Source organism: Leptodactylus fuscus, chromosome 11, assembly GCF_031893055.1.
Source record: "Leptodactylus fuscus isolate aLepFus1 chromosome 11, aLepFus1.hap2, whole genome shotgun sequence".
In the NCBI taxonomy this organism is placed as follows: Eukaryota; Metazoa; Chordata; class Amphibia; order Anura; family Leptodactylidae; genus Leptodactylus; species Leptodactylus fuscus.
Genome location: NC_134275.1, coordinates 7,024,068 through 7,041,021, shown reverse-complemented (window position 1 = coordinate 7,041,021; position 16,954 = coordinate 7,024,068). Strand labels below are relative to the sequence as shown.

The window sequence follows — 16,954 nt, the reverse complement described above, 5'->3', positions numbered from 1 at the left end:
TATAGAGGGGAGCGGTCCTATCTTATAGAAGGGAGCGGTTCTGCCTTATAGAGGGGAGCGGTCCTGCCTTATAGAGGGGAGCGGTCCTATCTTATAGAAGGGAGCGGTTCTGCCTTATAGAGGGGAGCGGTCCTGCCTTATTGAGGGGAGCAGTTCTCTGTTCTGTTTTATACAGGAGATGGAAGTTTTCACCGTGAATTCACTGCACTGAATAAACAATGTTACTGCTATAGATTTGGGTTCTCCATCGTCCAGATTATTACAGAAGTCTTTTCTTCTGCCTATTAGGGTGACTCTTGGTCACATGATCAACTCTGCTCTGCTCCAGTGGCTTTACATAGAGTAGAGCGGAGTCGGTGACTTCACATAGAGCCAAATCAGCAGCAAGGGAGGCAGAACAGAAGCTTCCAGAATCCTGCTAATAATAAGGACCCCAGCGGCCCCTCATCTATAGGAGTATAACAATGCAGTGAATATATAATCCCTTCTTGGTCACATGGTCTTCGCAATACAAAATCTGTACATGAGGATGACTCAGGGCCTTATAATTGTAGGTTCTTCTTTGATTTTATGGACAGATGCCCTGGAAAGAAGGTGCACGCTATGGGTTTATAATGGGCGATGGTAAAAGGATGGGTATGAAGACAGTCTTTATACGTAATCTGCTCTTTGCTAAAATGTCAGTCATTTTGATATTGTGAAAAGAATGTGCGCGCTATTTAAGTGGTTTTTGTTGAACATGTGATACTGAAATGGTCTCCATGGGAAAGCGACAAATATGGCTCTGCTTCAATGGTGTCCTATTGTGTCTGCAGACAGGGCTTCTGCTTTTCTCTGCATTATGTCGCTTTAACAAAGGCAGGATAAGAAATAGTTTGCTTGTTTATAAGCTGTAAGAATATGCTTTGCAATACTTGTATCCTTGGAAGGCCAAATGTTTCTCTGAAAGAAGCCCAGTGACGTATTCATTGGCCCAGATTTATTATGTATGACAGTTTTCTGATGTACAAGGCATAAAAAAATCCCAAATTTTTTGTGCAATTGTGAAAATGGCTTTCTTTTTTATTTCTGCGCTAACACCTTCCCGAAAAAGTGAGGGCGTGCAGATTTATTGCCATTTACACCAGAAATCCTGAGAAATGTATGGCAAGTATTAGCTGGTGCATACACTTTGCCTCCAGGCAGTGGCGTAACTAGGAATGGCGGGGCCCCGTGGCGAACTTTTGACATGGAGCCCCCCCCTGACGCCGAAGACCTCGACCGACCCCCTCCTATGCATTCCTGTGTGCTCTATTATGCCCCATAGTGGCCCCTGCACACACAGTATTATGCCCCATTGTAGCTCCTGCACACAGTATTATACCCCATAGTGGCCCCTGCACACACAGTATTATGCCCCATTGTAGCTCCTGCACACAGTGTTATGCCCCATAGTGGCCCCTGCACACAGTGTTATGCCCCATAGTGGCCCCTGCACACAGTATTATGCCCCATAGTGACTCCTGCACACAGTATTATGCCCCATAGTGGCCCCTGCACACAGTATAATGCCCCATAGTGGCCCCTGCACACAGTATTATGCCCCATAGTGGCCCCTGCACACAGTATTATGCCCCATAGTGGCCCCTGCACACAGTATTATGCCCCATAGTGGCCCCTGCACACAGTATTATGTCCCATAGTGGCCCCTGCACACAGTATTATGTCCCATAGTGGCCCCTGCACACAGTATTATGTCACATAGTGGCCCCTGCACACAGTATTATCCCCCATAGTGGCCCCTGCACACAGTATTATCCCCCATAGTGGCCCCTGCACACAGTATTATGTCCCATAGTGGCCCCTGCACACAGTATTATACCCCATAGTGGCCCCTGCACACAGTATTATGCCCCATAGTGGCCCCTGCACACAGTATTATGTCCCATAGTGGCCCCTGCACACAGTATTATCCCCCATAGTGGCCCCTGCACACAGTATTATCCCCCATAGTAGCTCCTGCACACAGTATTATACCCCATAGTGGCCCCTGCACACAGTATTATACCCCATAGTAGCTCCTGCACACAGTATTATGCCTCACTGTAGACACCCATAAACAATTATTATACTCTGGGGTCTTTTCAAACCCCAGAGTATAATAATCAGAGATCCAGGTGGAGAAAAACATTTAAAAAAACTCTGTTACCTATCTCCTACGCTGTCAGCCTCTGCTGTAGTCCATCTTCAATGACGTCAGACGTCACATAACCCAGGACGCAGGCTGGGGTCATGAGACGTCAGACGACTAGGCCTGAAGCCTGCCCGGATCGTGGAGAGGTAAGTAAGTAAGTGTTTATGTTTTTTATGTTTCTTACCTCTCCCGGGCCTCCGATCATTATACTCTGAGGTCTGAAAAGACCTCCGAGTATAATGATAGTGTTAGTGGGGCCCGCGATGTCACTTACCGATCCCGGCCCTGCCAGGTACATGGCTGGAAGGGATGCGCCTCTTTTATGAAGGGAGGGCACCTCCATTTACACGAGGCGCCCCCTCCAGGGGTTAAGAAGACTGCTGTTAATACTGCCAGGTTTCATTATTCTTCCCCATTGTGCCCAGTCAATGAAACCTTCCTCTGCTTTAGATGGCGGACTTCTTCATGATAAAAAGGAAATGGTTGACAGAAAGGTGGTGCAAAAATTTTGAATGACTTGTAAAACCAAATGTATTCCTAGGTCTTATGAGTTGAGGGAACATCAGGTTTATCGGTGCCTACGGCTATGTTCACATGACCAGGGCCTGGAAAAGCATGGCCAGCTTGAATCCTCTGTGGGTTCTGTTTTGTTCATAGACCCAGTATCTTCTATGAAAAACAGACCCGAGAGTCCAATCTGTAACAAAGTGCTTGTACTGCATTTATACCAGAGTTACCAGCCTTGTGAGGATAGCCTTAATTCAAGACCACGGATGCCCATAGTCCATGGACCATGCACATAGTACTTTTTTGGCCACCTGGAGCTGGTCTTGGAATTTCCTAGTCATTGCAAGAAGTCCTTCTTTATTGCAGCAAAGTAAAACTCATCTTCAAAGCAGCGCCCTTAATACTAAAGTCCAAGAGAGTACAAGTAAAAATGTCCTGGTGGCAGAGGAAGACATTTACAATTCTATATTAATCCTTACTGCCCACACAACTCCTTGCAATCTAGAGAACACAAGTAAGCGTTGTGCTGTCTTCACATAGGGCTGCCTTGAGGTGTGAACAATTGCTCATTTCATAGCCCTTATCATTAAATAACTAAAAAAGACTGACACTTAAAGGGGTTTTCCGGGCTAAGAATATAGATGACCTGTCCTAAGTTTAGGATGACACCTGACATCGGCTTCCATTAGCTAATACACAGAGAATGGAGCAGGAAGCAGACAGCGCCGTTCTCTGTGTAGTGGCCAGAAGAGAGTATGGAAGATCAACTCTGGGTAACAGTGACTCAGTTCATTCATCCTAGCTAGAGAACAGCACTCCCTGCTACCTGCTCCATTCTCTGCTTATGATCTACTGATCATAGAGTCTGAAGTCTCTATAACCATGATATAGTATCCGAATTACCCTTACCCATTGGTTGTAGCAGATTGGGGTAGGGCCATAGGGATTGTCAGATTCCTTTTGGTTCCTGGCAGATTCTGTAGAAGTTTGGCGACCTTGTCCATTCGATGGAATCTGCAGTGTCAAGCTAAACCATAAACAGCTGCCTGGTCTCCGTTATCTCCTTCCCTGTGTCATGTTATAGGATGGCTTCCATAACTAGAAGTAGGAGTTCTTGTTAATTCTACAATAATAGGACATTGCTGCTTATAAGTACGGTACGTTTAGATTCCTCTGCATTTATTTCTTTGCTTCTATAGTCAGTCCTTTTGGTCGATGGTTTCCCAGTTGTCAATTCTGCTCTTTAGATTTAATGCTGCGCAGAGCTTTTATGTGTCAGACTATAATATACTGTATGTTGTGCATATATATATATGATTGTGGGGAGATAAAGAGGTTTTTATTTCCAGTATTATGTTATTAAAACTTAAAGGAACACTAAACCTAGAAATGAGTGGTAAAAGAATAAATCTAGTTGTCCTCACTGTCTGCAGCAACATTTGTCGACATGATCGAGGATGAAGGGGAGTGGGACATGGGTGAAGATTTCTGTATAGATTTCTCACTTATTACTGTAAGATGAGACTAAAGACCAAGGATCCGGAGGAAGAGCTTGGCTAGGTTTTCTTTTATGTGCATTTTTGTGTTTAATGTTCCCTTAACTGTTCTGCAATGTAATGTATGTTGCTTTTTTACATACTTAGTGTTTCAGTGTTACATCAGTTTCCAGATCTCAGTTTGCTGCATGTGAAAGCTGTCTTTTTATGTATACATACTGTAAACCTACATAAATATATACATACACCTATATATACAGTATATACATATACAGTACTGTGCAGAATTTATAGACTGAAATAAAACTGTTTAAAAGGCGCTCACTCCAAATATTGATGGATTTGCATTTCTCTTTCACTTCATTTTGTTAATTGAAAAAAAAAAAAACTATTAACAGTTTGCAGCATTTTTTCCCCACATATGCCTAAAACTTTTGCACATTACTGTATCTGTCTATACAGACTGCAGACCTATAACTTCTCGAAGATAGAAGTTTACTACAGTTGTATCCAGTGTCTGTAGCACAAGTCTCTATCCTGTCCTAATAGCGTGCAATAATGTATCGATGTTGGTCAAATGGATGAGCTTGGAGTTTAGATTGATTGATCAGACAGGACACAATGTAGCAAACTACCTGCTGTTAAATGCGGATGCCTAGCTAGGAGTCCCAGGTCTCTACAGGGTTTGCATTTTTCGATGTATACTAAAACGTCGCCATTCACTGACAGCAAGTGAGGATCTGCTAATGGTGAGAAACTGATACAAAGTTTATCAGAAAGTTGCATCGCTTCACCTTATACAGAGGTTTTTGGATTCTATAAGCGCTAATAAACCCTCCGCACCGTTAGAAGCTGCCGTAGTTTGCAGACACACCGAAGCTTCTCGCCATGTCTTTTAAAGCTTTGTTACGCTTCTCCGATTTTCCACTTTTCGTTAGCGCGCGGTCTCCGCTTTCATTCATTCGGTGTCACGAGGCTAAGTGTCTCTTTACAAATTCTTTTCTTTGTTTTTGTTCCTACAGGAATCCAGCAAAAGCCCCAAAAATGTCAAAAAATTCCTTCCCAAGAGAAAACCTGAAAGGAAAGCGTCTGACGATGATTCTGCCTTTAGGAAAAGTACGCCGCGCTTCTCTTAGGTTTACGGTTTTCTAGTGCGAGAGGTTTTCAGTCGCATTTTACGGAAACAGAACATTTTTAGCAGTGTAAACCAAAAAAGTTTTATTGTACGGCTGTATGGGAATGATTTTGCCCACTGTTACCCCACTAAAGTCAGTACATATCACCGGTCCGTAGTCAACCCAGGCCAACAAGGGGCCCCTAAAACACAGATTTGGACTGTCTTTATCCAAAGCGTATACTACTGTTCTACCCAAATGCATGGGCCATTTCCAAAGCCCTAAACTCTGCCGTGTGAATCTAGCCAGTCAATTAACGAAATGTCTAATACTGGTGCAAATGAACCTGCACCACCAACCCTGCCAAGGACTGCTGGGTCCGAATATCTTTGGGAAATTGAGTGATCACCTGTTATGGCCCCCCCTAGCTGCTGCACCCTATATAAACACTCAATCCAACATTGCTTTTACAGTATTTGAGGCAAAATTCTGCTAATAAGTTATGAGAACGTGGCAGCAGATGTAATGATCTACCTTCCTTGCAGGTACTGTAGCATTAGAAGAAGATGCACAGATTCTTAAAGTGATTGAAGCCTATTGTACAGGAGCCGGCTTCCAGCAAAGCCATAATTCTGGTAAATGTTCACTCTTGTCTTCTGTTTTATTATCACTGTGTGTGTTATGTATCTATAAAGGAGGATTACTGTCTTATAAAGTGATGATGAAACACTAAGATATGTCATCACTTCATGATCAGTAATCCTATCCTTCCTATCCTATCCTATCCTATCCTACTAATATTAGAAATGTGAAAGTTTGTGTGTTTGGATGTTTGTTCCTCAATCACGGCAAAACGGCCGCATGGATTTGGCTGGAATTTTACACACACATACATTGGGTCCTAGTTTGAAACATAGACTACATAGTAGCCCCCTGCACGCCCGCACTTTGCCACGGCTAACGAAAATTTGCCGGTCGGGCTACACTCAAGGACCTGAGATGACGTCATCCCAGATCTTTGAGCCGTTCCCCGATTGGCTGGGCTGACTGTGTGGGCGGAGCTATCAGCCAGACTGCAAGCCAATCACGATGGAGTCTCTTCACACGTTTGGCTGTGCAGCGCACAGGGCGGCTTCGCTGATAGCCAGCCGACACACGTGCAGGACTGGATCACATATGCTGGCTTAGCTTGCGGCCGCGCAAGCACAGGCTTGGCCAAGGACTGCACATGCTGGCATACGTAGCGGCTGCAACAGAACTGGATTGCCTATACTTCTTTGGTGAGTTCACCGGGACTGGGTGCTGCTCAGCCTGGGCCGTGTCTGGTTGTGCTGCGCGGCATAGGCTGTGATGTAGCAGTGCCGACACGCGATGTAGGGGTAGGTTTGTTGAGGGGGGTTTGGGGGGGGTTGTTTGGAGGGGGTTGGGGGGAGTTTGGGGGGGTTGGTTGTTTTGGGGGGCCTCCAAAGGAGGGGTAACCGGTGGGGGCCAGTGCCACGGGGAGGTGGGGGAGCCCGCAAACGGGTGGGGTGGCTGCAGTTGCACCACAAGGGAAGGAGGGGCGTGGGCGTGGGCAGGCGTGCAGGAGAAAAAGGGGCACGGGAGTGCGTGCCAGGGGAAAGGGGCATGATGCGTAGGGGGAGGTAGAGCCCAGGTAGGGGGGCGGGGGAAAGTAGTAAATAGGGAGGGGACCCAATGGTGTAAGGAGTGTGGCGGATCATAGCCACCATGGGTTCACTACATAAACGTGGCTCAGCGCCGCAACCAACCCGCAGACGAAGTCGCGGGCACGTGCTAATATACTTTAATATACTGATGATGATAAATATCTATAGTTAACGTTGCCATAATAGTAACAACCCGCAGGAAAACATTGACGTACTATTTATACCACATGGGGAATGCCAATAGAACCCGAGCTGAAAAATAGTATCTTTACATTCAGAAACAGGGAATGACTCTCTCTTGATATTTCTACAAAAAATTCAGCTTTTGTCATGTTAAATGATCATTTGTGTGAAAAGAGTTTTTCAGATGAGACATTTCGGCTTGAGGCAGAGAGAGTTTTTCTAAATCTGTATTTTAGATGTTAATCTGGCTTCCTGTGTGTGCTACAAAACAAGAATATCTCCAAATCAATGGTCTCCTGCCACAACAATGTTACTTGCACAATGTGCGGTGCGTGCAAGGGCTGTACATAAGTGACTGCTCCTGTAAGTGCAGGATTATATTCTATCACAGCGTCATACTACTTACTTCACAGCAGTGGCTTCTTGAAGTCTTTCCAACACAGAAATGCAGAATTGTGCGGGTGCGGAGATTTCCTCCTCATGCACAGTATTTGCTGTATGTTTGGACTAGAAAAAAGAAGAAAATTTCAGTTGCGTCTAGAGGACCCGTCACTAGTTCTTAAAAGCCCAATAAATACATTATCTGAGCATATAGCTTTATCCAAATCCGTTCAGCCTTTCCAAAGATATAAGCTCTAGAGTTGATACAAATTGGGGTCCACTAGCCAAGAGGGGGGTAACACTGCGTGACCTACAACTCAGAGAGTCCGAGTCACAATGTTTCCACCACTTGGCTAATATACACTAATCTTCTTCAACTCTGAAAGGGCTTATATCTTTGGAATGGCTGAACAGATCTGTAGAAACAAAGCACTGAAATGCTCAGGGTAATGGCGCCTTTCAATCGATGCAGACCATTGGGCTTCTCAGACCTGGTGAGAAGTCTTCTTTGAAATAGTAATTCCACAATGGTGTCTGCAGCAGACTGTAGAAGTTACACACGTGACCTGTTTAGAAATTACATTGGACATTGATATAATTGTATCCAGTCGGAACGCCCCTGGGTGAAAGGTTTGCAGAGACTGAGCCTTGGAGAGGTTTGTAACAGTGTATGTGACCAATACGTCTTCTGTTACAGGTACCCGCAAAGATTCGGTTCCACAGGTCATGCTACTTGAGGATGAAGGTCGGATCATTGATGACATGAGCAATGGACAAACTGCTCCGGAAGAAAAGTAAGTTATTCTTGACCTGTAGAAGCAATGAAGTGGCTTTGCTATAGTGGTAACATGGGGGACGTTGTGGACAACCTCTGCGGGTGGATTAGGAGAACTTGTGTGTGGGAGAGAACATTGCTTAGGAGTCATTGATGGAGACTGTGTAACCATTATGTAAAGCATACGGGATACTATTTACTAGGGTTGAGTGATCGGGAGAGATCGGATCCCGATCGGCGATCGAGCAAATTTCACGATCGGGATCGACTGGAAAATGATCAGAAATCGCATTTTAAAATCAATCTGAAATCTCAAGATCAGCTCAACCCCAATATTTACACCTTCCTTATATATTCTGAAGTTAGAACGGAATTGGTCTTGGGGTTTCTGCCCCTTTCATACTACGGGGTGCCTTTCTATTCTGCTCTGCCTCATTGACACTGCGCAGTTTCTTCATTTTGGTTCCTGTTTTTTGTTGTTTTATTTGGCTGAGCAATTGACATTGTGAAAAAGGCCATTAAAGGCTTTGTTATGTATCAAGCACAAGGGGCCTATTGAAGTAGTACATGCAAGCGTATTGGCTTTTCTGATTTGGTATTGATTGTTTTTACATTACAGCTTTGTTCTTCAGTTTGCCTTGTTTTTTTGCAGCCAGGCTTTTCAATTTACCAATTGTATTGCTACGCTCAAAGTGTTTGACAGAAGGAAAAAGAAAATATCTTCTAAGTTGCAGTTTTTTGCTTTGCAGGAGTCTTGTAGACACAGTCTATGCGTTACGAGATGAAGTCAAGGAATTAAAACAGGTAAGATCGATCGTGAGGATCCGACCTGTATAGCTGACTCATTAATGTCTGAAGGAATAGAATACACCATGAGACCTCCTTGAGATGGGTACCTTAAAGAGGTCTTCAAGGTCCAATAGTCTGCTCATAGAAGATGGCCTTTGGTCACCTGGGCTTTTTCAAAGACATGATCTTTTGGTGAGTCTGACAAAATGTAATATTGGACAAAGGGGAGAGCAAATTCTTGACCTAGTTTTCCAGCAAACCGCATTTTATATTGAACCCTACCGTAAGAGTGATATAGTGATCACAAGGATACATGAGGAATTAGTCAACGGCACCTGGGATTCCCAGCCAGTCTCCAACGCTGTTACTTGCCAGGCCTGAAGCCACTTGGCGGCTACAATCTGACGAGGGCAGGCATATTTGGCTTAGATTGATTGACCACTGACCGTCAGACAGCAGCAGCCAAGTGGCTTCAGGCCTGGCAAGTACCAGTGTAGGAGACTGGCTGGGAATCCCAGGTGCCGTTGACTCCATGAGGAACTAGTAAGAAAAGGTGTTACGTCATTCTGGGAAAAGGTTGCGATGAATTTTCTAAACCACTATCTCAAATTACAGAAGAGTTCCTGGGGGGGGGGGGGGGGGTTTGGTAAACGTTGAGAACGAAATAAGACCAATCCAAGAGACAAAAAACATCTGGGCATAAGCTAGTGTACAAATGTAATTTTCATTCGTTGTACGTGGCCTAGAGGTGCATTATGACTTAGGGATAGGCAGAAACTGGGAGATTAAATATTTCAGTTCCGGAAGGACCCGGAGTCCAGTCCTTAAGTCAGAACTAATTAAGAAGATATTTTGCACTGGGGGAAGAGTTTCTGGTAAGTGGTTGTAGTAAGACGTTCTTGTTTCCTTGTCTCACCCGTGCACTAGCGCATCTACCGTGGCCTTAGGAGCAGTGAATACATTTCTCACTAGGTCAGAATGAGATTTCTGGTTTTAGCAGTTTTTCACTTCTTATCAGTATTTTACTAATTTGAGGCCGATCCTCTTCACCTGATTCTCATATAGCGCCTCCTTTAGCTGAGTACAGTTCTTCATGTTTTGCCATAAACCTGATCTGAACATAGAGCAAAAAAAATCCACAATAAGAACAGAATAGGAAAAAATTGGGTTTAACTGATGAAAAAATAGGTAGGTGATAGATTTTCTTGAAATATATTGGTGCCCCAATATCCTGCTATTAGACCCAGTGCCAGGTCCCACGTCCAGCTTGTGTTTGGGACTAGCTTAGTTCTTGAAATGAATATTTCCAACACAAAAATTCTCTCGAAAACCAGCAGAAGATACCACGACCCAAACCTGGGGGTGAGAGAAGAAAATTGGGGTACTTTGTTAAATCAAGTACATTACACAGAAGTGCAGTACTTTGCAAATGTTTTAGGTTCGGTTCCCATTTGCGCTTGTACTCCGTGCGGGGATTCTGTTCTCCTCTCCACATGCAAAATGTGGATAGGAAAGCGCTGCAGGCAACTTTTTTTTTTTTTCTCTTTTTCTTTCGAGTTGGACAACCCCTTTAAAAAAACGATGCTGAAATCCGTAAATTCTTATGGCCCCTGATAGATACCTGATATTGCCGACTAGGCATATTTACTGACTGTTCATCTTCACAGGAGAACAAAAGGATGAAGCAAAGTTTGGACGAAGAACAAAAGTCAAGAAAGGAATTGGAAAAGTTGGTCCGCAAGATGTTGAAACAAGCCAGCGAGTCGGCACGCGACGACCCCTCACATTAGATCCCAGTTATCCCTGTTATATCAGCAGAGACATCGGTGACACTTACTGTAAAGACTTCCTATGAGGAAGACTGGAGGACACAGAATAATGAATAGGTGCAGCCATACATAACGTTCTCCGCATGTCAGGGTTGTACTGAGCCGTGTGTTAGTGGGAACGGTTACTGTACATACATGGCCAGGATCCATTTGTATTTGCCCTGTAGGTTCTGTCTACCATCAGCACACAATAGGCACTCGTTTTATAGGGTGATTTTTATTTTTTATGTGGCCTTTTAATGAGTTGTCTGGTTTTGGAGACTGGTACTCTGTGTGTTCCTACTTTGTAAGAAGTTCCTTGCACGGCTACTTTGACCCATATATTCATATCGCACCCATAGATTATATTGTATGTGAGCAAGTGCACACTCTAGAAGACCCCTTAGGGGTTGTATTGCAAAGCAGAAGCTCGGGGAGTGCTTGTTTCATTACACTTTATGTACCGTAAACTGGACAACCTTTTACTAGAGACATCAATGATAGATAGCTGGACTATTCTAATGGCCGCGCAATGACGATGGCTTCACTGAGTAATAACCACCATACTATAGAAGTGATATTCAGCATCAAAGTAAAAAATAATAGACAACAGGATTTGTTTCATCAGCATTAGGAGAATCTACCTTCTTTAAGCTAAGGATAATCTTATCATTGGCTGAAACGGTTAAAAAGCCATAAGGAGCCACAATACGACCCGGTGGCGGTATGTCAGACTATTTCCAAGCACACGGGTATATCCAACTGACTGGAGACCAATTATCTAGTGTGGTCACATATAATGTGATCCATGACCCAGTGCACAGGGCGCATGCTACAGGGTACTCAGGGCAAGTGAAGGAACCGCGATAAACTTCACTTCGGGAAACTTTGTTTTTATTGACCCCCTCCCTATATTGATAGCACTTGATGAAACGTTTGGTTATTTCTATTTTAGTCCACAATTTTGCATACAGTTTTTTCCAAAAGTGACCTGTGAACGATTCTGTACAAAGATAAAAAAAACGTCTGTGACTTTATAATAACCCAATGCGCCTGTCCCGTAACAAGCCAGTGTAGACCAATAGAAGAGGCGCTGCTGGGAATATTTCACCATCCAAGATTCTCTCTGGATTGTAGTGGAAGTGTCTCCATCTCCATATTGTGTTAGGGGTCTGAGTTTTGGATCCTTGAAGGTCAAGGTCTCCTCCAGCTTTACTGAGCCCTTAAGGGGAGTCTGTCAGCAGAACAGTCGGCTTGGATCATGTGAATAAAACACTCGTCAGTAGCGGTGTTGTAAGATATTAGTATTTTCCTGAGCTGTTTGGTGCAACAAAGGCGTCACCATTGTTCTCATCTCACCAAATGGCCCCCTAGCAGTGAGTGACTAGGCCAGACTATGTGTGTGCCAGTTATAGCAGGGACTGCGCCTTGGAAACCATAGCTCCTTGGTTGGATAGGAGCAGTGTTGACGCCCTCGTTGCACCAAACAACTCCTTAAAAAAAGAACTATCGTAATATCTCAGCAATGGAAGAACCAGTTGGGAAGCGGACAATGGCGTTGTTTTTCATGTGACTCCTGGCTGTGCTTATAGTTACGGACTGTTCTGGTGACAGGCTCCCTATTAAAATGACCTTTTAAATACAAAGATTTTGTGCTTAGTAAAAGTTGATTTTTGGGAGGTGGGGGAATCACAGTGGGCCTATAAGGGCTCGTTCACACGGGGCGGATTCTGACGCTGAATGCACCTCTGAATCCGCCCCCCTCCCAATAGAGGTCTATGTAGACCGCTAACTTCCTTTTTTTTGTGAGCGGTATGTTCCGGCTCACGGAAAAAAAGAAATGAGCTGCCCTTTCTTGAGGCGGATTCCGCGAGGCGGAGTCAGCCCCGGCGTCCGCCTCGCGACAGCACCCCCCGGACTAGGCCCATTCGTTTGGGCCGACTCCAGACGAGGAAGCCGCGACTTCCCGTATCAGAATCAGGACCAAAATACGCGGTCCCGTACCCCATGTGAACTAGACCTAAGAGAAGTACAGGTGGCTTCTGAATGTTTGGTCCGGGCCTTGATTTATTTTAGACCTATATTAAATTGAACATGAGTCCTAAAGGGAACGGAGAGAAGTTTATCTATTGTATATTTACATCCTCAAAATGGTGGACTATAGGACTGTAAGAAAGCAGCCATGTTTTTTCCCTTTGTCTCAAATAACACGACCATGGCTGATCCTGTTGCCCATAGAAACCAATCAGAACGCAGCTTTCATTTCTTAAACCACTGTGAGCAAATCAAAGCTGCGAGCTGATTGGTTGCAATGGGCAACGAGGCCTGTTTGTTCTCTAAGGCCTGTTATGTCAGTATACGTGCTCGGTGCGTCGTCCTAGACATTGTGGCCCCTATTTATCCACGTTCATCCTGCCCTAGCGCCCATGTGACAGTAATAATTTTACATAAACCGGGTTTGGCACTGTGTCACTTCTCCATTCTCTTTGCTGTGAAGGCCTCGCACTGTCTAGTGCACATTAATATATGCAATAAGTCTCATTAATGTGCAATGACAGACTGTGATACATTTTAGTTATGGAGCCTCTATGTAATCCTATTCTATGTAACCACCTAACACCGTATTTTATATGTATTATATTATGGGAATATTGATCAGCTCCGTCCTGATATGGTTAATGGGCGTCGGGCACCAGCTAAACATACTGAATGAAATATGTTTTCTTTACGTGGAGTCGACGTCCTCAAATCTCTCAATCCGTTACAGTGAAAGGCGGATTTTCCATTTTCCTGGTTTATTACGTTGAGCCGGTCCGTGTTTGCGGTGGTCCTTCTCATTTTATATATTATGATTTTCCCAGGGGGTAATTTTTGGGATTATCAGATTTATTTTTTATTAAGGAAGCAATAACAATTTTTTGGAAAGTGTAAATAGAAGGTGTACAATAGTATATTCTAAATGATAAGACCCTTTTAAATTGGAGTCTTTCCCTTCAGTACGTCCACCTATACTGATATGTTGTAGATTTTCAGCTGCAAATGCAGAACGGAAAAATCTATGCAACGCGTAGCGTGAAATCCGTGGCAAAGCTGCGGCTTACACTATGATTTTTGTATGGTAAAGGGTGAAATCCACAATGAGGACCCGCAAAAAGAATTAACATGGACAGGTATATGGAAGTCGTGTATAGAGTCGTGTATGGAGTCGGTAGGCCAAACCACTGACTCAGACTCCACTATTTGTTCACCGCTTGGCTCCAACTCCTGACTACTTCATAAATGGCTGACCGCCATGGTCAGACGGAAGCTGCAAAGGTCCTCTAATTCCATGGTAGGGAACCCTCGGCTCTTCAGCTGCTGTGAAACTACAACTCCCAGCATGCTCCATTCACTTCCATGGGAGTTCCAAGAACAGCAGAGCAAGTATGCATGCTGGGAGTTGTAGTTTTGCAACAGCTGGAGAGACGTACGTTCCCTACCCCTGCTTTAGCCTATCAAATACAGATGGTTCATTTTGGATATTTTCGGCCAAAAATACCAATGTTTGGCTTGATCATCCACTTTTGGCTGATCCTCAGCAAACTTCTGCAGGCTTCCTTTTTTCTAATTAAATGGCCCTCCTGATCTGGCAAATGGTTGGTAATGTTGATGGTCAGATCAATCCCATCATTGATCCAATGCCCGTCCAAAACTTAATGTGTATGGCCAGCCTAAGGAGCAAAGAGATACTAACGTGAAGCCTTATGGTCACTTTTCTAGCTAACGGGACTCTGCGAGTCAGAACACCGCCTTTACATGTAGGACATCGAGACTAATCAGAAGTTGCCCCCAAGCTGTGTTAATTTATTTAAAGGGGTTTGTCCTTGTGTCCAATTACCTTTCAATAATTCATCCTGATCCCAATGGGAAAACAAACGCAGTGATTCCCATTGGGATCAGTGGCCTAGATAGTATTTGAAAATAGAATTGTAAGATTTACAAGGCGCAAAAGTAATGTAAAAAGAAACATATCGGGCAGTCTTGTTGGGGAAATCCCTATTAGAATATATTGATGCCACCACAACAGGGGGTAAGCCTTGCTTGAGATGACCTTGAGGAGCTCGGTGGAGAACCACTTAATAGAGTGCCTCTTGCTCTGGCAGATTCAGAGCATTGACTCGTTTGTGTATAACCAAATGGCCATTCATTGGGTCGGAGATTTGTATGGCTGGCTCTAGTAATAACCACTTGTTTTGGATCTGTAGTGATCACTAGGGATCACCCATCCATTTAAAGACATGTTCCTCCTTTGTTCTACTCTAGGATTCCACTTTAGGATTTGGCTTGTACCACTTTTTAGGTGACCGATAAGTTTTGGATCACCTTTGTGTGATCTGTTGTACGATGATCTGCTCTCTTCTACAAAAACATTTTCTGAAATCTTTTGAGGACTTTACCCATCTAAAGGAAACATTGTTGCAACCTCAGTATTTACTCACATGTGATGATCCTGTAGGGTTCATATAACCAAATATTGGTTCATTATTTCTTATCAACCCAGCCCAGGGACCTCTTTTAACCCTTACTAAGACTGCAGTAGGTCTGTGGTCATCTCCAGTGCAGAGGTGGGACGTCACTTATGGTGATTTTCCCACAGAAACATTTATGCAAGCACTAGAATCCAAAGATACTGAAGATGGAAGGTAAGCCATGGGTTTAATAATAGAAGTCGTCTATGTATTGCTTTAGTGCTGTTTACACAATATGTAAATACTACGCGTTTCTGTCGTGCTATGACCTCGTAAACGGCCGTTTTACCCATTGTGATGTGTTTTGTTGCTTGTTTCGTTTTCTATTACTTTTTTTATTGCTATTTGACATTTTCAATAAATATCTTTTTTTAATTAATTGTATTCCTTTCTGTTTTGTACATATACACCGCACTTCTCTATCCACAGCGCTCTATTGTAAAGGGATTTTCTATCTTTTAAGGCTCCATGCGCACAACAGAGTGCGCCCTCCGAGGGGGAAGAGTGGATTTACAGCTGAATGCACTCAGAGGATTCAGTGATGTACTCGGCCCTATGGGCTTCCGATCCATCGTGTTCCGTTGACCAAATAGGATCTGCTCTGTGTTCATTGGAATGGAACAGCCCATAAGACGCCCCCTTGGGAGAGTATCGGTTGTATGCATTAGACCTAACACTATATCATTTTTGGATCATGGATTCTGAGCTGAATAGTTTCTTAGGTCTGGTTCACATCTGTGTTTGGGTTTCCGTTCAGGGAGTCCGAATGAGGACCCCCCATGAATGGAAACCTATACGCATAAAAAAAAACCTGGTTACCTGGGAAACCTGTGGGCTCCATAGACTATAATGGGGTCCGTGTGGTTTCCGCACGAAACATGCAGAAAGAAAACGGGGCAACTATGGGACATAATATTGTGTGCAGGGGCCACTAAGGGGCATAATACTGTGTGCAGGGGCCACTAAGGGGCATAATACTGTGTGCAGGGGCCACTATGGGGGATAATACTGTGTGCAGGGGTCACTATGGGGGATAATACTGTGTGCAGGGGCCACTATGGGGCGTAATACTGTGTGCAGGGGCCACTATGGGGTATAATACTGTGTGCAGGGGCCACTATGGGGGATAATACTGTGTGCAGGGGCCACTATGGGGCATAATACTGTGTGCAGGGGCCACTATGGGGCATAATACTGTGTGCAGGGGCTACTATGGGACATAATACTGTGTGCAGGAGCCACTAAGGGACATAATACTGTGTGCAGGGGCCACTATGGGACATAATACTGTGTGCAGGGGCCACTATGGGACATAATACTGTGTGCAGGGGCCACTATGGGACATAATACTGTGTGCAGGGGCCACTATGGGGCATAATACTGTGTGCAGGGGCCACTAAGGGACATAATAGAGTGCGCAGGAATGCAGAGGAGGGGGTAGGTCATAGGCGTCGGTTGGTGGTGGGTGGGGGGGCCATGTCAAAAGTTCGCCACGCGGCCCCGTCATTCCTAGTTACACCACTGATTATACTCTATGGGGTCCACGGGTTTC

General features: G+C 44.4%; 1 protein-coding gene across 2 annotated transcripts in view; it reads left to right on the top strand.

Moving 5' to 3' along the window:
- The window catches only part of ARHGEF6 (Rac/Cdc42 guanine nucleotide exchange factor 6), a 57,264-nt gene extending 41,543 nt beyond the window's left edge, over positions 1-15,721 (top strand). For both annotated transcript variants that reach the window (XM_075260249.1, XM_075260247.1), the window contains 5 exons: positions 5,199-5,292; positions 5,837-5,926; positions 8,220-8,316; positions 9,047-9,101; positions 10,754-15,721. In XM_075260249.1, the coding sequence (XP_075116350.1) occupies positions 5,199-5,292; positions 5,837-5,926; positions 8,220-8,316; positions 9,047-9,101; positions 10,754-10,876 (459 nt within the window). In that variant the 3' untranslated portion in view covers positions 10,877-15,721. The remainder of the gene's footprint in view (positions 1-5,198; positions 5,293-5,836; positions 5,927-8,219; positions 8,317-9,046; positions 9,102-10,753) is intronic.
- The last annotated feature ends 1,233 nt before the right edge of the window (positions 15,722-16,954 follow it).